This window comes from Delphinus delphis, chromosome 13 (assembly GCF_949987515.2).
Source record: "Delphinus delphis chromosome 13, mDelDel1.2, whole genome shotgun sequence".
Taxonomy (NCBI): Eukaryota; Metazoa; Chordata; class Mammalia; order Artiodactyla; family Delphinidae; genus Delphinus; species Delphinus delphis.
Window position 1 is genome coordinate 68,853,441 of NC_082695.1, and position 20,485 is coordinate 68,873,925.

The 20,485-nt window shown below is 37.7% G+C and overlaps 1 protein-coding gene across 1 annotated transcript in view; it reads left to right on the forward strand.

Moving 5' to 3' along the window:
* DCC (DCC netrin 1 receptor) overlaps positions 1 to 20,485 on the forward strand; it is a 766,342-nt gene that overhangs the window by 707,252 nt on the left and 38,605 nt on the right. Inside the window, exon 27 of the mRNA XM_060027782.1 lies at positions 4,768 to 4,980. Within this exon, the coding sequence (XP_059883765.1) occupies positions 4,768 to 4,980 (213 nt within the window). The remainder of the gene's footprint in view (positions 1 to 4,767; positions 4,981 to 20,485) is intronic.

Here is a 20,485-nt window from a genome sequence, read left to right on the forward strand (position 1 = left end):
TCGGAAAATCCAGCATCCCATTTACTCTTTGATTCCAAAAGTTAAATTTCAGTGAAAAAAATAAAAACAATAAATGAGCTAGTATAAAATTTGTTTTCATCTGTGGTTAAGGACCACAGATTTGTTTATATCTGTGATTAGTCTCATGGATGACTCTGGTGCAAAATTTTGATTGTGGGGAGGCTGTGCACATCTGGGGTCAGAGGGTAAATCTCTGTATATTCCACTCAATTTTGCTAGGAACCTAAAAACTGCTCTAAAAATTAAGGTCTATTAGAAAGAAAGAAAGAAAAAAAAGAGAGAGGGAGAAGGAAGGGAGGGAGGGAAGAAGGAAGGGAGAAAAATTTAGTCTCCTTAGTAGATTTTTTATTTTGTTAATTTATTTAAAAGTAAGGATTATTAAATTAATTATGTAACTATTACATAATATATAATACAAACATTCAATAGATAATGTAACTATTATAGAAAGTTATGCAAATAAAAGATTCTTAACAAGATTCTTAGTTTAATAATTCTTGACTCTCATCTAAAATTAACAGGCATAGGCATTCTACTTCTGGCCAAGATTTCACATGTTTTTAAAATATATACTCAGTCATTCTTCAAGTACTTTTTGACCAAAGCTATGTGAAATGCAAAAGGTATAGGAACTAATATGTGTTTCTAAGTGCTTGCTTAGAAAAGAAAAAAACAACGCATCCTCTTTTCTAGGAAACTAAATATTCTCTAAATCATTGTCAGAAACAGTTAACTTCCAGTCATTCAGTATCAGTTTCTAAATGCCTTGGAGAACACTAAACATCCCTGTTCTCTCTCAAGCAGAAAACATTTCATGCCTCTGGCTGGAGATGTCTTATTAGTCACCTTGAAAAACAGTGAAAGGCACACACAGGAAACGAAGCATTTGACTGTGTGAAATGGGGCAACTCTCCTTCCTCAAAAGTTATCAGAAAGACCTTTGACTTTGAGAGATGAATCACTAAAACTGTGCCCCCGAAGACTGCTGCTTTCTGAAGACACAAATAAAGCTGAATTTCTCCCCTCCCATAAGGAAAGGAAAGATATAGGTTGAAGTACATTTGCATAACACATATTTGGTGATCCATGGATAAAGCTTTATACAGTCATGATGGACAAATCTTTCCTCTTCCTACTAATGCGCTACAGTTCTGCTCTTAGCCTCAGTAGGCAAAGTAACTGGCCTTTGGGGAACAAGGAAAAGTGCTATATTTTGAAAACTTCAAATAATCATCTTGAGGTCTCATTTCTACAAATCAGTATAAAATCAGTGCCCCCATTTCCTCATCTTTGAAACGGGTACTAGAGAAGAGTAGATGATTTCCACTATTGTTTTCAGTGTCGGCATGGTCTTGGTGAGAAAGCTGGTCAACTTTATCCATGTTATTTTTCTGCCCCGCCTCTCTGCCAAATTGGAAATCAGTTAACAAATGGAAGTTGACCTAAATAAGATCAGCACAGTAGAGTTCATGAATTTTTCTCTCAGGTCTTTTAAAAAAAATCTGAACTGTGAGGAATTGGGGTTACTTAGGATTATTGCATGATCTTGTTCTTCTGAGATTAATGAGTGAATTTGGTTCCTAAAAATGTTCGAGTCTTGAAGTGTCTTTGCTCAGAGTTATGAGTGCTGTATTTCTTTCAAATATTGCAATTTTAGATGGAAGAAAAAATCCTCATTTCCATTTTTGCAATATTTTTGCCAGTTAGTCCATAGCAATTATTTATGTGTTGACATTAATTATTATAAAGTGCCTTGAGATTTGACTCTGCTGTGTAATTGTATGCTATTTGTACAATGAATTCCTACTATTTCATCATTTGAAAAGGAGTGCCTTGCCAGTACATATTTGATTCTCACTTTAGTGTCTGAATTGCAGGGAAGCTGCACTTCGTGGGTGAAAGGAGATTTTCTTTGCTTTTAGAGCTCTTAGTACAGCTAAATGTCATGTCAGAGAGCAAATCTGTTTCACATAGGTGTCCTGAAGCTGGCACCTGAACTGGCCAAACGGGCTCATCTGAAATGAGAGCTTTTCCAGTGGAGCAGTTGCTATTGTATTTGTCTGAGAATTTTTTCACTGCCTTAGATGTCAGCCATTTCTAAAAGGCATTTTTTTTTTTTTTTGCTCTATGTAAAATATAAGCATTATGAATTGTCTATGGAAAACCTGTACTTTGTCCATTGTATTAGGTATTAAGCAAAATTAACGTTTTGAACAAAACAAAAACAGTCCCTTATGCATTACTGATACATTCAGTGTTGAGGCTGGACCCTCCCATTCCACCTAGCACATTGCATTAGGCACGTTCCTTTTCACTATGTGGTACTAAGTACTGATTTTGCTAAAGAGCTGGTCCATTGATATCAAGCCACCATTACTTCTCTCAAAGTCAAGAACCACATTGTGATGTTCCCAGTGGGAATCATGGTGGCCAACTGAAAACTTGGGAATGGAGGACTAGGCATGTACAGCATTTTTATTTTCAAATATGCTGAAGAGAAGAAAAATGGGGAGTTCCCCCCTAAAATTCACTGAAGTCAACAGAATTCATGTGAAGCCTGAGGTTTTAAAGTAACTAAATTTTAGAAGACTAAAAAAATTGCATGTAAGTTTTATTAAACCTATGATCACAATAATATTTTAACTTAGATCTATTTGATTTCAAAAATGTAGAAGAATAGAAGAAAATATGAAGGAAGGAATGAAGAAAAGAAAGACATCACAAAACGTTATTATTTCTGTAATAACTAAAGCAGTTTTCAAAATATGATATGGATTTACTGCAGTCCATCTTCAATAGAGAGAAGTACAGCAGATTTCTGAGGAAAATTGTGAACTTTCTTTTCTTGGAGAGGCATTTATAATATGATGATATGGGCCATTTAATAAAAACCAGCCCTTTGGTAATAAAGAAGGACCTTGTTGTAGGTTCCTGCAGCTGCTTCTCTCTGATCTAGATTTGAGAGATACTGTATTTTTATTTGGACAACTGACCGTTGGTCATTTGTTCCTTTAGACTAAATATGAGTCTAGAGTAAAACCTTCATAATTTTCTTTGTTTCTAAAACTATACTCTCAACCACCTAATTACACCATCTTGATTGAACACACATGTTCCTCTTTCCCTTTACATTCTTAAAAGCAGTTTAGCTCCTTATACCACCTACCTGAAGCCCCCATTCCCTTTTGCCTTAGAGAACCAACATCACCAAAGATTTGCCTTAATGTTTTCCTTGCAGCCCCATACTTGAACCTTGAGATTGTACCTGCATGTGTTTCTCCTCTCCATCTTTGATAGGACTTCCTAGCCTAGAGATAAGGTACTTCTCTTCAAACTGCTCTTGCCCTCAGAGTTCTGTCCAGTTTGCTGGATTACACTTTCCATATTTGAAGAAATCTTTAATCAAGTCTTTGCCCATTTTCTGGTTCCATTTGCTAAGTGACTGCATCTGTCCTGGGCCAACCCTGTATCTCCTCATCTCCATCTTTGAATGGGGTAAGCCTGAAGCCCGCTCAGTGACCCAGAGGACCTCTAACCCTTTGTGAATATAGACAAGTGAGTTTTAATATCAAATACCCTCTGCGGGCACATTTTGCTTTTGCATATCTTTAATATGATACCTTGATCTTTTGTATCTTTAATCTCCACCCCCTCCAGCATTAACAGGTTTTCTATCTCCTCTGCCCTTTGCTGACCTCACTGAGCCTCCCAGAGAGGTGTCTCAAAATTGTCTCACAAACTAATTATCTTGAAATATTTCCCGCATAGAAATTCTCTTTCAAAAGTGAGACATTATCTTCTATCACTGTATTTTTTCCACTTTACCCAGTAGCACTTTTTAAAGAAATAAGTCATCGGAAATACTCTTCTTTCATCCACACTTATACCTGCTATGCAGCTCTGTTCATTTTCAATTTAACTGGGATCTGTTGACTCTGAATATGAATGAATAAAGTCAAATCACAGCATCCTTAGCATGATAAACAGTATTTTAGTCAAACTAAACTGTGTTCTCTGGAGAAAAGGTGTGTTTCCACATGCAGAACTGTCCAGATAGCCAAAGGCTTGTCACAAACGGCTGTGTGAAACCTCTCTAACCATAGTAATCTGACTGAAAATTACAATGTTTGCTACCAAAGAGGAAAAATTGCAATTCTGCATTCAGGCAACTTGTTTCAGCAGATTGATCTCTCCTATAACTTCTTAGCTGGATGTGCTTCTATTTTGTTATGGAAGATAATGATAATGGTTATTATTCGTATCATTTTATTAGCAATGCCTTGAGCACCCGGTAACTCTGATTTGTCTGACAGTTGACATGGCTTGTTTAAAAAAATTGGCATATCGGCTGGTAGATAATAATGCAGCCGTAGCCGGGTTTGGTACATTGAATGTCACTGACATCGCTACTTATGAAAGGAGAAATAACCCTTTTTTTCTCGCTTTTTCACTTACGATTGCAAGGCCCAGACAATTCAGGCAACACAGTCAGTGCCGTGTATATTTTACTACTCTCCCCGGAAGATAGAGCCCTGTCCTACTGGGTCTATTTCTACTGTTTAAAGGGGCAGTGTTATCCTATCCCTTAAATATATGAGGGTAGAGGGATGGAATGTTCTCAACGTGAAGAATGGATTAGTCAGATCCTGGCATAACTCTCTGAACTGCTCCAGGGCCCCTTCGGGTGACTTAGGGAAAGCCCACTTTGTCACGGATTATGAATGGCTTTTTTTGTCTCCCTTGCAGCAGTGAGCGAAGGACCAGCCACCCAACAGCCGCCCATGTTGCCCCCAGCACAGCCTGAGCATCCCAGCGGTGAGGAGGCGCCCAGCAGAACCATCCCCACAGCCTGTGTTCGACCAACTCATCCACTCCGCAGCTTCGCCAACCCTTTGCTACCTCCACCGATGAGTGCAATAGAACCGAAAATCCCTTATACACCGCTTTTGTCTCAGTCAGGTAAGTGCCCATTCGTTTACACTTAAAAGCTTTGTTATCCCTCGTGGCTCCACGTAAGTACATGAGGGTTCCGAGAAGGCCTGGACATAATGTATCTTTTTGACATTGATTATGTGCCCAGTGTGCTCGTGTCTTTCACTGATGTTTGTGGTGCAGCTTTTAAGTATTTGCCTTATAAGCAACTGGCTGGTTGTAGGCGCCTTTCATTCCTTTGGAAAGTTGTTCATTGATCCTGAATGTCAGTCTAGTACTTTTAATGTGTGCTCTAGGTATGCCCACTAGAGAACACTGGAAAAGTTCTTCTGCCTGCCACATGAGTTGTAGGATTTAAAGCTAGACTCCAAGACTAGAGTAAAAGGTATAGAAGTCTGCAAAATCACTTTTTAGAGAAATGCCTGTAAATCTCATAATTCTGCTTTGTTCTTTTCATTAGTCATCTTGCAGGGGTTCTTATTTTAGAGTTCCAAGGCCAGAAAGGCATATCAGACCAGTGTAGCGTCTAACTTCCTAATTTTAGAAATAGAGAAACCACAACTTAGATAGATAGGAAGTAACATCTCTATGTTTCCTTTCTAAGAAAGTCAAATGGCAGAGAGGAGAACCAGAGTCCCTAATTCCCAGTGCAGTGTTCATTTTATTACCTTAGCTGGTATCCAGTGAGGCTGAACCAGAGCTCCTTTTCGTTTCTGTTAGGGGTTAGGGAGATGAAAGGGGCGCAGAGAGGGACAAAGGAAGACGAAGAAGGAGGAGAAGGAGGAGGAAGAGGGGGAGGAGAGGAGGAACAAACAGATAGGATGAAATATAGGTCAGTAGCTAGTTAAGTAGGTACATAAAGAACTACATAGTGCTCAGAATTATTTGGAATATTGGCATCATTCTTAGGTTAAAGTGCAGCGTTGCAAGGAAAACATGAAGGCAAATCTTTGGTGATATTGGTTCTCTAAAGCAAAAGGGAATGGGGGCTTCAGGTAGATGGTATAAGGAGTTCTCTGCCACATTTCACCAGGGTTGGTCTGGTGACCAAAGAATGCAATGGAAGTGATGGTATGTTACTTCCAAAATTAGGAATAAGCTAGTAATGTTCAATGGTTCCAAGTACATAGAGATGCCCCCTTAATAGACACAGGCAGCTGGATGGACCCGTCGGCCACTGTACAAATACATTTTAGTTAGTTTCTGTTACTCAGATCCATGCCCACAGCGATTTTAGTCACTGCATTAGTACGTAAACCTCACAGTGACTGCTTAAACTAGGAAAAATAAGACTGCAATTATGAATCTTACATTTATATTAACATTAAGACTATATCTTGTTCCTGGCATCATGTTAATAGATTTGTGTGAATCATCTCTGGTGTTCTCACCATTCGTGTAGTGTCTCATATGGATGTCGGCTACAGGAGGGATGTGGGACTCCATCCCTTGAGACGCACGCTGCATGTTGCGCCTGGGCAGGATGGGGTCTTCTCTGACACATGACTGCAGGTCATGACTTCATTTCACAGGAGACGGATCTTCTAGCCCAAAAGAAGCCCACACTAGCATTTAAAGCAAGTCTATATTGTCCAAGCCCTTCTCCCACTCCCCACGTATATATCCCACATACACATCATGAAGAGAATCTGCTACTTGGTATTGCCCCAAAGCTATGAGGTCTTTACTAGTTGAAACAGGGACAATTTGAGGCAAGAAAATGTATTTCATGAAATTCCTGTGTCAAGAGCATGCTGCCTGGTGATTTCTGGCTACACTCAGTTTCCCGCTGAAATACCAACCAAAGGAAATGATCTTGGAGGAGACATATTCAGGATAGACGGCAGGTTAATTGCAACTACTACTAATAACTAACCTTTACTGAACATGTGCTATGTGACCTGCATGCTTCTGAAGACTTGTGGTATGGCATATGATCCTCAAAACTTGGTGAGGTTGCTACTTTCTTAACCCCATTTCATGGATAAGGAAATTGTGACACAGAGCATCTAAGTAGCAAATTGAAGTCTACACAGCTAGGGAGTGGTGCATCTTTTCCCACCTTTCTTTAACTGCAGAAAGCGTGGGTTCTGAACTTTTAGGAACTCATTTGTAACTCTTAGTTTATGTCTAACTCATTTAATGACAAAAACAAAGATAATCTTTTAAAGCCTATTAAATTAACTCATTCTAAAAATGATAAAAAGAAAAAAGTGTGAAACATCTGAAATAATTCTGAGTTGGGGAATACCATTTTCTCACAAGGCTTCTTCCCTCACATTTTAATAAGGAGAGATGAGAATTTTGTCAAAAGCTTTTTCTGCACCCATTGAGATGATTGTATGGTTTTTATTCTCCAGTTTGTTACTGTGGTGTATCACACTGATTGATTTGTGGATATGAAAAATCCTTGCGTCCCTGGGATAAATCCTACTTGATCGTGGTGTGTGATCCTTTTAATGTGTTGTTGGATTCAATTTGCTAGTATTTTGTTGAGGATTTTTGCATCTATATTCATCAGTGATACTGGCCTGTAATTTTCTTTTGTGTGTGTTATCTTTGTCTGATTTTGGTATCAGGGTGACGCTGGCCTCATAGAGTGAGTTCGGAAGTGTTCCTTCCTCTGCAATTTTTTTGGAATAGTTTCAGAAGGATAAGTATTAACTCTTCTCTAAATGTTTGGTAGAGTTCACTTGTGAAGCCATCTGGTCCTGGACTTTTGCTTGTTGCGAGTTTTTAAATTACTGGTTCAATTTCAGTACTTGTAATTGGTCTGTTCATATTTTCTATTTCTTCCTGGTTCAGTCTTGGGAGATTGTACCTTTCTGAGAATTTGTCCATTTCTTCTAGAGATGTTTAACTATTTTATACTGACAATACCAATTTTATAACACCAAGAAACTAAAGTGCTATAGTACTTTATACTGTTGACTATTCTCTTTATTTGGAAGTAAAGGTCTTATTTTTGAGGAACTATGTAATACAGAGAAAAAAGATGGAAATTATATTCAAAAGTCCATTTTAAATGAAAATTTTGCTGTGGCAGTAATATTTGGTTTGGAACACAAGGTTTGGATATCAACCCATGCTCCAAGTGATCTATAATAACAAAAAATGACCCCCAAATGACCCAATGATCCTAATTTTAGAAAGAACATCTGATAATAGGCAGAACAAAGCACTTAACCTTTATTATTTACTAGTTATTGTTTTCTTCTAGTTACAGTAAAACCGAAGCTGCCTTAAACAAAATCTGGCACAATGTAGCATAAATGAGTGTATTATATCTTTAAAAGATGGAAAGGAGAGTTTGTTCTTCTCTCTCTACACCTATTCTCTCAAATAATAAGCATATTTGAAGAACCGTTCTCTGTTCTAACGTCATGTGGACAAGATCTCATTTTCTTTTATTTCCATTGCACGTTTATAAGTCTTCTTTTGTTTTAATGTTGTTTTTGTTTTTAGTGGAACTATTTCTTACAAACTATCTTTTCTTTCAGATTTTCCAGTATCTCTGGCTTGCATTTTGGGGGTTGATTTTATTTTTTTCATAGTAAATACCATCCTCCCCCACTCACCTGAAGCACACCCCACCATCACTTGTGAATTATTAAATGCCTTTCCCTTTTTTGTTTCTCTTATTGTCTCCCTGTGGTTCCTGTTCATTTCATAACGCCCTACCTCATGATTTTCAAATAAGTTCTCCCTGCATTGCTCCTGACACATGGTAAATAGTATGCTTTTAAGAAAGGGCTGATGTTTACCTATTCTAATAGAAAAAGAAAATTAGCAGACTGACAAATGTATTAGCTGTGACATTAACTACTTGCTTCTTAGTCTAAAAGATGAAATATTTAGAGCTTTCGACAAATTTTAATTCTAAGAAAATCATTACTCTAGTCAAACTGATTGAAGAAGTAAAGTCATTCTCTTGTTGGCTTAAAAAACTACCTCAAATAATTTTTCTCTGGGTTTCACAATAAAGGACTGTGTTATTACTAATGAGTTTATCTTTACTTACCACAAGTAATCACTTTAGACTATGGTGACGTGAGGCATCGCTGTAATTTTTAAAGATCACGCCCAACGAGAAGTTCCTTCTGGTTTGAAACCATTTAAATTAGGATCAGTGAAGAAGTTCTTTCCCTCCTCAAATTCCTGTGTGTGGTTTTTCTTGGGCAACATTATCGATCTGTGCCTCAGTTTGCCTTCCAAAAAGGCATGCGAAGCTATGTTTGCAGCAGTTTTTTATGAGGTACAGGGCACCACATAATACGCAGTAATGACTTCCATGGAGTTGCAGAGAATTTTGCAGTATTTCTCTAGTAAATGGTAATTAGAAAATCATCTTGTTGTCATAACGAGTGACATTGTACCTACCTGAAAACACAGGTTCATTCCTTTATTTTTTCCTTCCACAGTTAGAAATTTAGCTTACTAGACTCTAGGGTGTTTTATGGTATTTCTTACAATTTCATCGTCACCTCGTGATAAAGTGGTTCCATTTCTTAATGCTTCATCTCTGTGTGGTCTTTACACGTATCAGGGAGGCTACACATACTGCACTTTGCAAATCACAGATGTGAACATATAAGTGATTTGGCTCAGTCCCCTTTCAGATTAAATAGAAAATGTTTGATAAGAGTGTTGGGTTTATGGCATTATAGATCTGACATAAATTCTACAAAGGGCCAAGATAGGCTGTTTTTTCGTTTTTCTTCTCTAGTTAAAATTCCTTTTAGCTGTGAACTGATCAGCTGCACTTTAAATGAACCTGGATTAGGAGACCATTTGTCTTCTGAGGCTGTAATTCTAAAGGGAAAGAAAATGTGACCTCTTAAATAGTGACTTTTATATCGTAGCGCTGTTTTACAACACTAGCCCCCCTGGGGTTCTTGCATCTTTGTAAAGCTGCATATGTGCTGTATTGCCCTCCGTTTACACATTGCATTTCTACATGTTTTTATTTATAAAAGCGAAAACCTAGAACATCCTGATCTTTTCAATCTTCTAGGGATCGATATGTCAGTGGACATGACAAGACCAAAACTCACTTCATTGTACTGCGAAATTGAGTTTGATTTTCCTTCTACAAATTGTGGCATGTGCTTCAATTTGTCTGAGAACTGAGGACAAGGAGTGGGTGGAGGTGGCTGACAGTGGACAGAAAAGGCATTTGATTTATATTTTATGGCTGGTTGGAAAATCATGTGTTCCTGCTATAACCTGATCTTTTTGGCAGGCCTCATTCAGTAAATATACTATCACACAAAACTGCCAATAAATTACTATGATACATTAATACAATCCCTTTCCCTGCGTCACCTGTAGTCTACCGTTGGGGCTGTTCATCAGGATTCCACCTGAGTATTCCATTCTGCTGAAATGAGTCACAGGCAGAGGTCAGACATCCTTTAGCAGGTGGAACCAGAGGTCACAAATAAATCACTGGCACAGTTAAGTGGGAAAGATGTGTTGATTTGATGTTTTGGAGCCAGTACCACCCATCAATTTCAGAGTGGAAAATTACATCGCCTCCTTCACATTTGATCTCATGTGTAGGCTCATCTCTGTGTGTGTTTGTGGTTTTTTTGTTGTGGTTTTTTTTGGTAGGTACCCCCTTGAAATTGTCTTGTCCTCATTCCCGACAGATCATTTTTTTAATAGATGAAATTTGATTTGGTCTAGTCATTCTAAATGATTACTTGGTAAATGTAATTAAGTCAAGTTTGCTTTATACATCACCAATATTTGTGACTCTGGAACCTACTTGGTGTTTTAATAAAATACTATTTCCTTTAGTATGGTGTTCCAGTATTTAAATAGGAAAAAATCTCTGCTAACTGCCTCAAAGAGAGGGAAACCATTTCTAGAGGACACTTTATGAGTAAGCCACATGACTGGTACCTCACTTATAAATGACAAAACTGAAGCCTAAAAAGGTTAAGCAGCTTGCCCAAGGTCAACAGTTGAGCTAATGGCCTAGTTGAAAGAATTCAGAGAAATAGAATGCTGAAGAAAAATAAAGGATTTTAGTTGGCTTTTTGTGCTGCGAGTAGTTATTCTCAGATTGACTTCTCCCCTACAAGCAGGCCTCTAGGATGATTCTAGTTATTAAATATCACTCAGAAAGAATTGTTTTCTAGCAGGGAGGTTGAGTTATTTAGCTTAGTGTCTGAGTAAATGTTTTCTTCCTTTATGTAGGCTAGACAGAGGAAAGGAGTTATAGCAAGATAGGAACTAGACAGGAGCTCTGGAATAACTCCTATCAAACTCACCTGTCCAACCTGCCAGATCCCTCTACAGGAGGGCAAGGAGCCAGGGAACTGACATCTGTTGCTTTCAGCACCATGGATGGCCAGGGCTTTGGAGTCCAATAATAAAATTCAGATGAGCAGAAGCAAGTGTAAAACAAAGATAAAAGTTAACACACATGAGAATATGACTCAGATTGTGGCTTAGAACATGTGAAGGTCAACAAGAGTGAGAAAGGAATGGCTGATACTTTTTAGAATTGCAAAAAGCTATTGGGAAGAGGGGGTGAATGAGCACCATTGAGTCAAAATTTGAGTCCTTTTGATCAGATTTTTATGCAATTAAAAAAACAAGAGAGGGCTTGCCTGGTGGCGCAGTGGACACAGGTTCGTGCCCCGGTCCGGGAAGATCCCACATGCCGCGGAGCGGCTGGGCCTGTGAGCCATGGCCGCTGAGCCTGCGCGTCCGGAGCCTGTGCTCCGCAACGGGAGAGGCCACAACAGTGAGAGGCCCGCGTACCGCAAAAAAAAAAAAAAAAAAAAAAAAAACGAGAAAATATTGTACCAAGAATTGCTAGATCATAAGTAAAAATTGAGGCTAATTATCAAATTTAAACAATTAGACACTCTAGGGTTAAAGTATTGCATTGCTATCTAGATAATCATAGAGAAAATGAAAACAAACCTATTTTCAGAACCTTGTTACCTAGTAGACGATATAATTTGAAACATATAATCTAAGAAGAATGTCCTTGAATTACACTGGGGAGTGGTGGCCTTGTGGGTGACAGAGAATGATGAGTGAAAGGGTGAGGAATAGGTTTTTTGCAAGGCAGCGATTATTCCTTTCACATATCCTATGAACCTGCTAGGTCACATGGTTCATTACTTCTATATAGATGTTGTTACTTGTGAAATATCTTGAGGATCATAGTACATTGGAGGAGAATAGCATCCCCTTTATTCCTAAAAAGAGGGAGTGAGGCCCAGTGCAAATAGAGTCCTGAGGACTACTCCCTCCATTATGCCAGTTATGGAATTCTGCTCCCCTGAATCCTACTAATTCTAATCTGTGGAATTAGATAAACTTTCCTCTTCAAAGAGGAATAAAATGTGAAATTCTAGCAATATTAATTACTGCATAAATAAGGGTGGATGTTCTCTCTGTATTTCTTCTTTGCTTTGTGAAAGAGTATAAGTAAGAGAAAGGTTTTCCTTTGAGTACAGATTCTGAGCTGCACACTGTGCATCTTAAGTCTTCTAAGCATTTGACAGACCTCCTTATGGTTCATCAATGTGTGTCAGATTCCAGTTGCTTTCTTTGGGAACGGGGGAAATTTTGAAACAGACAAAAGGTGTTCACATAAACCTCTTTGTTAATGGATTTGTTGAAAATGCGTTGTGAAAGATCTAACACACTGAAACAATCTCTGTGATTAAAAGCGAGAATTTAACCATCAGTGAACTATTTCTGAAGATATGACCTGCAGTATCTAAGAGAATGCGTAAAAACCACTTAAAGATCCTACTTCTTCTGAATGTTTATAACTTTTATCTTATTGGCAGGGACTTAATGGGAAATTCAAGTACCATGTTAAACATCTTCCTAGAGTAGACTTTCATCTTAGGCTTGCAGAGGGTTGGTGTTCTTATTGCCAGAATCTCTTTATTTACCATAATATCAAAGCTCTCAGAGGAGAATGCCTTTATCTTTTGTGGTAAAAGGGATTCCAACAAATTGTTTTTTAATTTGGTGCAAAACAACCATCACTGTTTTGCCCATTTGATTTGATGGTATTTATAGCAACTGCTCTTTTCACATCTACTCCAAATTGCCCTTCTTAAATATTCTTCTTTCACATTTTCCATCCTCTTACCCAGTTGTTTGTATCTTTCTACTCCTGTGGTCACCTGAGTCATGATTTTTTATAGAAACAGCGTATTTCAGACTACAGTAATGTGTTTACCTAGTGTACCTTTAAAGTCTGAGATTATTGGTTTAATCTTTAGGTTTGATAGGTGCTGCATTTAAAATTATAGTTATTCGTTTTCTTCTTGGCTCCTCCCTGGAGTGGTACCACAGTTAGTTAATAGAAACAGAATGTTTTGGGCACACAGGTCTGAGCTGATGCCTGCCATGGTGCAGGACTAAAGGCAGGAAGGCACCATGTAATGAGAATTTGGCCAGTCTTCCTGTTCTCTTTGGCAGGAGCAAAGTGTGACTGAAAGAGGACTTACAGGAGGAAAATAATAAAACTCCACTAGGACTCAGCTCCCCTATTCATTGGGTAGGTTGGCCTTGAGTAAGTCATTTAACCTCTGTGCTTCCATTTTCCACAACTATAAATGGGGAGAATAAAATCTAGCCTGGAAAGAGTTTCATTTTCCTAAGGGAGTCAAAGCATGTAAACATGAATGATGCTAGTTAAAGATGTTAGCCCTGAATCCAGGAGCTTCTGATTTGATATAATCTGGAGACCACATTGCCTTATAAATTGGGCCCAGTGAAGTTTCCAGTGCCCTATAATAAGAAACAGTGGCATCATGTGGAAGGGGGTTTAAAAGTACATTTTAATGGTTCAATGGCTGGTGAAACAAGATCTAACTCCTGAAGGCTGTATTGCACCACGAGTATGTGCACCAGAGAAGGGGCAGCCAATGAAATGGGCCCTTGCTTGGAAGACAGAATGGTCTTGAGCAGAGAATTTCAGAACATCTGCTCAGAGCTGTCTGAATATCATTTCTTAAGTCTAGAGAGAAGCATAGCCTCTTTCAGTTAAACAGGTCTTGCCCTTAAATCATAAATCCATCCAGCAGCCGGGAGGCTATTTCCCACCAGCCCCTTTAAATAACCAAACTGCTTTAGATAGCATTCCCCCTCCAATTTCTTAATCTGTCTCTCCACCCATTGTTAGGAATGTCTGTTCCTCAAGCCACTAAGGATTTATGTCCAGTAGATGTATAGATTTGGTGGTATGGTGCTTGACTTCCTCTCACTTATAAAGGATGCATCTCCTGAATAGCTTCTCATGATGAACCAATATAAGGTGACTTAAGCCTTTGGAATTTCCAAGGTTCCAGCTCTCAGTTCCAGCTTAGCCTGCAGAGGGAAGAGCAGGGCAAAGCAGAGTAAGAAGTGAGGACCCAGAAGTGAGCTGCTGAGAGTGGGAAAAAGGATATGTCTCATCAAACACATGTAAAATATTACTGACACCTTCATCTTCTCATTTACAAATAAATATATGTTCTTTTTTAAGTTTTTTTTAATTGAGATATAGTTGATTTACAATGTTGTGTTTATTTCTGCTGCACAGCAAAGTGATTCAGTTACACATATATATACATTCTTTGTTATATTCTTTTCCATTATGGTTTATCTCAGGATATTTATCCTATACAGTAGGACCTTGTTGTTTATCCATTTACAAATAGTATATATGTTCTATGAAGAATATTATAGTATGGCTCATTTCCAAATGTGATTTGAGATATAAATTTTTAATTCTAAACTCTCCATTAACATGACTATGTAAGCAGAGCTTCTTAAATCTTAGATGCCTAGGAATCACCTGCAGAGCTTACTAAAATGCGGGTTCTGATTCAGTGGACCCAAAAGAGGGCCTAAGATTCTGCGTTTCCTAGAAGATATCCAGCTGATGCTGATTTTGCCCTTCTGTAGATCACATTTTGAGTAGTGAGATTCTTAAACAGATCATGTGTTCCTCACCTGGAGTTCAGGGAAGAACTTGTGGGTTTAGGAACTCTTTTGAAATTAAATTCACATTTGTATGTGTCTGTGTGTGTGTGTGTGTGTGTGTGTGTGTGTGTGTGTTTTCTATTTAGTGGGTTCATAGCTTTCATTAGAATTTCAAATGGTTCATTATTTGTAAATAAGTTAAGGACCACTTAAGCTGCCTTTTTGTCATTCACCCTGCATTTAGGCTCTGCTATGGAACATAAACACCAAAATTTTTTCTCTTTTGCCTTGGTTTTGTTTGTTTGTTTTGCAAGACCAATTCCAAAATATCTTTTGCAGAGGTAACCTTCCAGAATCTAAGGCCAAGAGCGGAACACTCTTGTCCTGCTCAGTGAAAAAATTAACCTATTCATTTTCTCGTAGAAACACCAAGGCCTTTGTGCACATTTTTCAATGCTTGAGGAGGGAATCAGTTAGATTAGTATTTATAAATGTCTTAAAAGTGGTCCCACTTCAGAAACTTTTATTTTTGTTGCCTAAATGAAAACTGGTAGAGAAGGTCTACAACTCTCTAGGATAAATTTTCTCCAGAAGATGAGCTCCTGCGGGAAATGGAGATGTGTTGTCGCTTGAAGGGAGTCATCATAACCTATCCTTGGCACCTGTGTTCTGGTGTGCAGTGGAGAGCACTTCCAGCAGAAACTGAATGATTATGTACACATTTCCCCAAACAATGACTCATCATTCGATGTAAATTTCAGATTCAGCCAGTGTCACACTGACATCTGAAATCTGTAAAACATATTTTTAAAAACGTTGCTCATGGTCATGAGGGTAGGCGAACCTCTAAATAGCAGTAGTATAAATCACAGAGATAATTTTTAATGGGAAGTAATGGAATGTTTATTTGAAGAGTGAAGAAGTTAAGTTATATAATATCCTGAAAGATATCATCATAAATCATTTATTGGGTATAAACTAATTCTAAGGAGTAAATACGTGTCTGAGGAGGTTCGGTTGTGGTAAAGAAGGGGTAGGAGAGAGGAAGGTTTTTAAAGAAAAAGAACCTGTTTCTCCAATCAATATTGGAGAAATTAAAATCTCTCTCCCTGTCTCCCTCCATCCTACTGTGTCTGTCTCTTTTTGTTTTTTGTTTGTTTTCTGGGTCAGAGCTCCTGAATTTAAATGGAAACAGGTGCTCCGTAAGCACTTACCAGTACATGAGTACTTGAATTTGAGAAATCCCAGACCAGAGACAGGAACAATGATAGAACATTGGAAAATACCTTGGAGAAAAGTGTATTGAAAGGAATTTTCCTGGGTCTCTTGATGTTTCGAATGTTTGAGTTTTCAGCTCAGAGGCCTCATCTTGATCTCTTTCCTTGAGTTTGTGGGTTAGACAGATGGTGCAGGATCCGGTTCCTGGAAGGTGACCTGGAGCCCCCACCTGCCAGGGGGAGGCCATCCAACCACGAAGGCGCCACCTTCTCTTCCTCCAACTTCCTTGTCTCCCAGATGCCACACGATCAGTACTTTCTCTAATTCTTTCCTGGGTTAAAGCTCATAAAAGCTCATAAAGCTCAAACAGTTTCTCTATGTGTTCTGTATGTAGTATGACTCTAATTAAATAGTTCACACTTACATGACTTATCTTCTTACACCAACATGTAATATCATGATAGACTCTCATTTTCAATATTCTTTAATGTAACAGTACAGCTTAATACGTGCTGAGTCCCAGTAGATCCTCAGGAAAAAGTGAACTGATCTAACCATGACGATGATGTTTGCAAACTTCATTAATGATAATTACCAATAGTAAACACTTATCTATCACTTTACTGTCTCATTTAATCTTGACAAAAACACCGACAGTAATGTATTATTTCTCCCAGTTTACACATGAGAAATTTTGGAATCAGAAAGGATAAAATAATTCATTCAATGCCACATTGTATTTAAATGGCAGGACAAGGGTTTGAATCTAGGACTTTCTGAAACCAAACCCTACTTTTCTGAACAACTGTATTATAATGCATATATGTAAAGTGGCAATGATTAGTGAATAGTAATATCACAAATAATAAACATTCAACCTATATTTTGGCGTCTCCCTTTACCTGTAAATTTACAAACTGCAATCCAGAGGTTTTCTGGTATTCTTCAATGATATTTATACCTGACACAATATGCTAGCTTATACTTTCACAAAGGAAAAGAAAACATAGACTTTATTTCTGTGTTCTCTATATATTGTTTACTTTTCCATTGGTTTTCTTTTTAATTTTTATTTATTTTTTTATACAGCAGGTTTTTATTAGTCATCAATTTTATACACATCAGTGTATACATGTCAATCCCAATCTCCGAGTTCATCACACCACCATGCCCACCCCCCCCCCCACGGCTTTCCCCCCTTGGTGGCCATACGTTTGTTCTCTACATCTGTGTCTCAACTTCTGCCCTGCAAACCGGTTCATCTGTACCATTTTTCTAGGTTCCACATACATGCGTTAATATACGATATTTGTTTTTCTCTTTCTGAATTACTTCACTCTGTAAGACAGTCTCTAGACCCATCCACGTCTCAACAAATCACTCAATTTTGTTCCTTGTTAAGGCGGAGTAATATTCTATTGTATATATGTACCACATCTTTTTATCCATTCGTCTGTCGACAGGCATTTAGGTTGCTTCCATGACCTGGCTATTGTAAATAGTGCTGCAATGAACATTAGGGTGCATGTGTCTTTTTGAATTATGGTTTTCTCTGGGTATATGCCCAGTAGTGGGATTGCCGCATCATATGGTAATTCTATTTCTAGTTTTTTTAACGAACCTCCATACTGTTCTCTATAGTGGCTGTATCAATTTACATTCCCACCAACAAGGCAAGAGGGTTCCCTTTTCTCCACACCCTCTCTAGCATTTCTTGTTTGTAGATTTTCTAATGATGCCCATTCTAACTGGTGTGAGATGATGCCTCATTGTAGTTTTGATTTGCATTTCTCTAATAATTAGCGATGTTGAGTAGATTTTCATGTGCTTCTTGGCCATCTGTATGTCTTCTTTGCAGAAATGTCTATTTAGGTCTTCTGCCCATTTTTGGATTGGGTTGTTTGTTTCTTTAATATTCAGCTGCATGAGCTGTTTATAAAATTTGGAGATTAATCCTATGTCCGTCGATTCGTTTGCAAATATTTTCTCCCATTCTGAGGGTCGTCTTTTTGCCTTGTTTATGGTTTCCTTTGCTGTGCAAAAGCTTTGAAGTTTCATTAGGTCCCATTTGTTTATTTTTGTTTTTATTTCCATTACTCTAGGAGGTGGATCAGAAAAGATCTTGCTGTGATTTATGTCAAAGAGTGTTCTTCCTATGTTTTCCTCTAAGGGTTTTATAGTATCCAGAATTACGTTTAGGTCTCTAATCCATGTTGAGTTTATTTTTATATATGGTGTTAGGGAGTGTTTTAATTTCATTCTTTTACATGTAGCTGTCCATTTTTCCCAGCACTACTTATTGAAGAGGCTGTCTTTTCTCCATTGTATATCCTTGCCTCCTTTGTCATAGATTAGTTGACCATAGGTGCTTGGGTTTATCTCTGGGCTTTCTATCTTGTTCCATTGATCTGTGTTTCTGTTTTTGTGCCAGTACTATATTGTCTTGATTACTGTAGCCTTGTAGTATAGTCTGAAGTCAGGAGGCTGATTCCTCTAGCTCCGTTTCTTTCCCCTCAGACTACTTTAGCTATTTGGGGTCTCTTGTGTCTCCATACAAATTTTAAGATTTTTTCTTCTAGTTCAGTAAAAAATGCCATTGGTAATTTGATAGGGATTGCATTGAATTTTTAGATTGCTTTGGGTAGTACAGTCATTTTCACAATATTGATTCTTCCAATCCAAGAACATGGTATATCTCTCCATCTGTTGGCATCATCTTTAATTTCTTTCATCAGTGTCTTATAGTTTTCTGCATGCAGTTGTTTTGTCTCCCTAGGTAGGTTTATTCATAGGTATTTTATTCTTTTTGTTGCAATGGTAAATGGGAATGTTTCCTCAATTTCTTTTTCAGCTTTTTCATCATTAGTGTATAGGAATGCAAGAGATTTCTGTGCATTAATTTTGTATCCTGCAACTTTACCAAATTCATTGATTAGCTCTAGTAGTTTTCTGGTGGCATTTTTAGGATTCTCTATGTATAGTATCATGTCATCTGCAAACACTGACAGTTTTACTTCTTTTCCAATTTGTATTTCTTTTTCTTCTCTGATTGCCATGGCTAGGACTTCCAAAACTATGTTGAATAATAGAGGTGAGAGTGGACATCCTTGTCTTGTTCCTGATCTTCGAGGAAAGGCTTTCAGTTTTTCACCATTGACAATGATGTTTGCTGTGGGTTTCACATATATGGCCTTTATTACGTTGAGGTAGGTTCCCTCTATGCCCACTTTCTGGAGAGTGTTTATCATAAATGGGTGTTGAATTTTGTCAAAACCTTTTTCTGCATCTATTGAGATGATCGTATGGTTTTTATTCTTCAATTTCTTAATATGGTTTATCACATTGATTGATTTGCATATATTGAAGAATCCTTGCATTCCTGGAATAAACCCCACTTGATCATGGTGTATGATCCTTTTAATGTGTTGTTGGATTCTGTTTGCTAGTATTTTGTTGAGGATTTTTGCATCTATATTCATCAGTGATATTGGTCTGTAATTTTCTTTTTTTGTAGTATCTTTATCTGCTTTTCATATCACGGTGATGGTGGCCTCATAGCATGAGTTTGGGAGTTTTCCTCCCTCTGAATTTTTTTGCAAGAGTTTGAGAAGGATGGGTGTTAGCTCTTCTCTAAATGTTTAATAGAATTCACTTGTGAAGCCATTTGGTCCTGGACTTTTGTTTGTTGGCAGATTCTGAATCACAGTTTCAATTTCATTACTTGTGATTGGTCTGTTCATATTTTCTATTTTTTCCTGGTTCACTCTTGGAAGGTTGTCCCTTTCTAAGAATTTGTCCATTTCTTCCAGGTCCATTTTATTGGCATAGAGTTGCTTATAGTAGTCTCTTAGGATGCTTTGTATTTCTGCCGTGTCTGTTGTAACTTCTCCTTTTTCATTTCTAATTTTATTGATGTGAGTCCTCTCCCTCTTTTTCTTGATTAGTCTGACTAATGGTTTATCAATTTTGTTTATCTTCTCAAAGAACAAGCTTTTAGTTTTATTGATCTTTGCTATTGTTTTCTTTGTTTCTATTTCATTTATTTCTGCTCTGATCTTTATGATTTCTTTCCTTCTGCTAACTTTGGGTTTTGTTTGTTCTTCTTTCTCTAGTTTCTTTAGGTGTAAGGTTAGATTGTTTATTTGAGATTTTTCTTGTTTCTTGAGGTAGGCTTGTATAGCTATAAACTTCCCTCTTAGAACTGCTTTTACTGCATCCCATAGGTTTTGGATCGTCATGTTTTCATTGTCATTTGTCTCTAGGTATTTTTGATTTCCTCTTTGATTTCTTCAGTGATTTCTTGGTTATTTAGTGACGTATTGTTTAGCCTCCATGTGTTTGTGTTTTTTACTTTTTTTTTCAT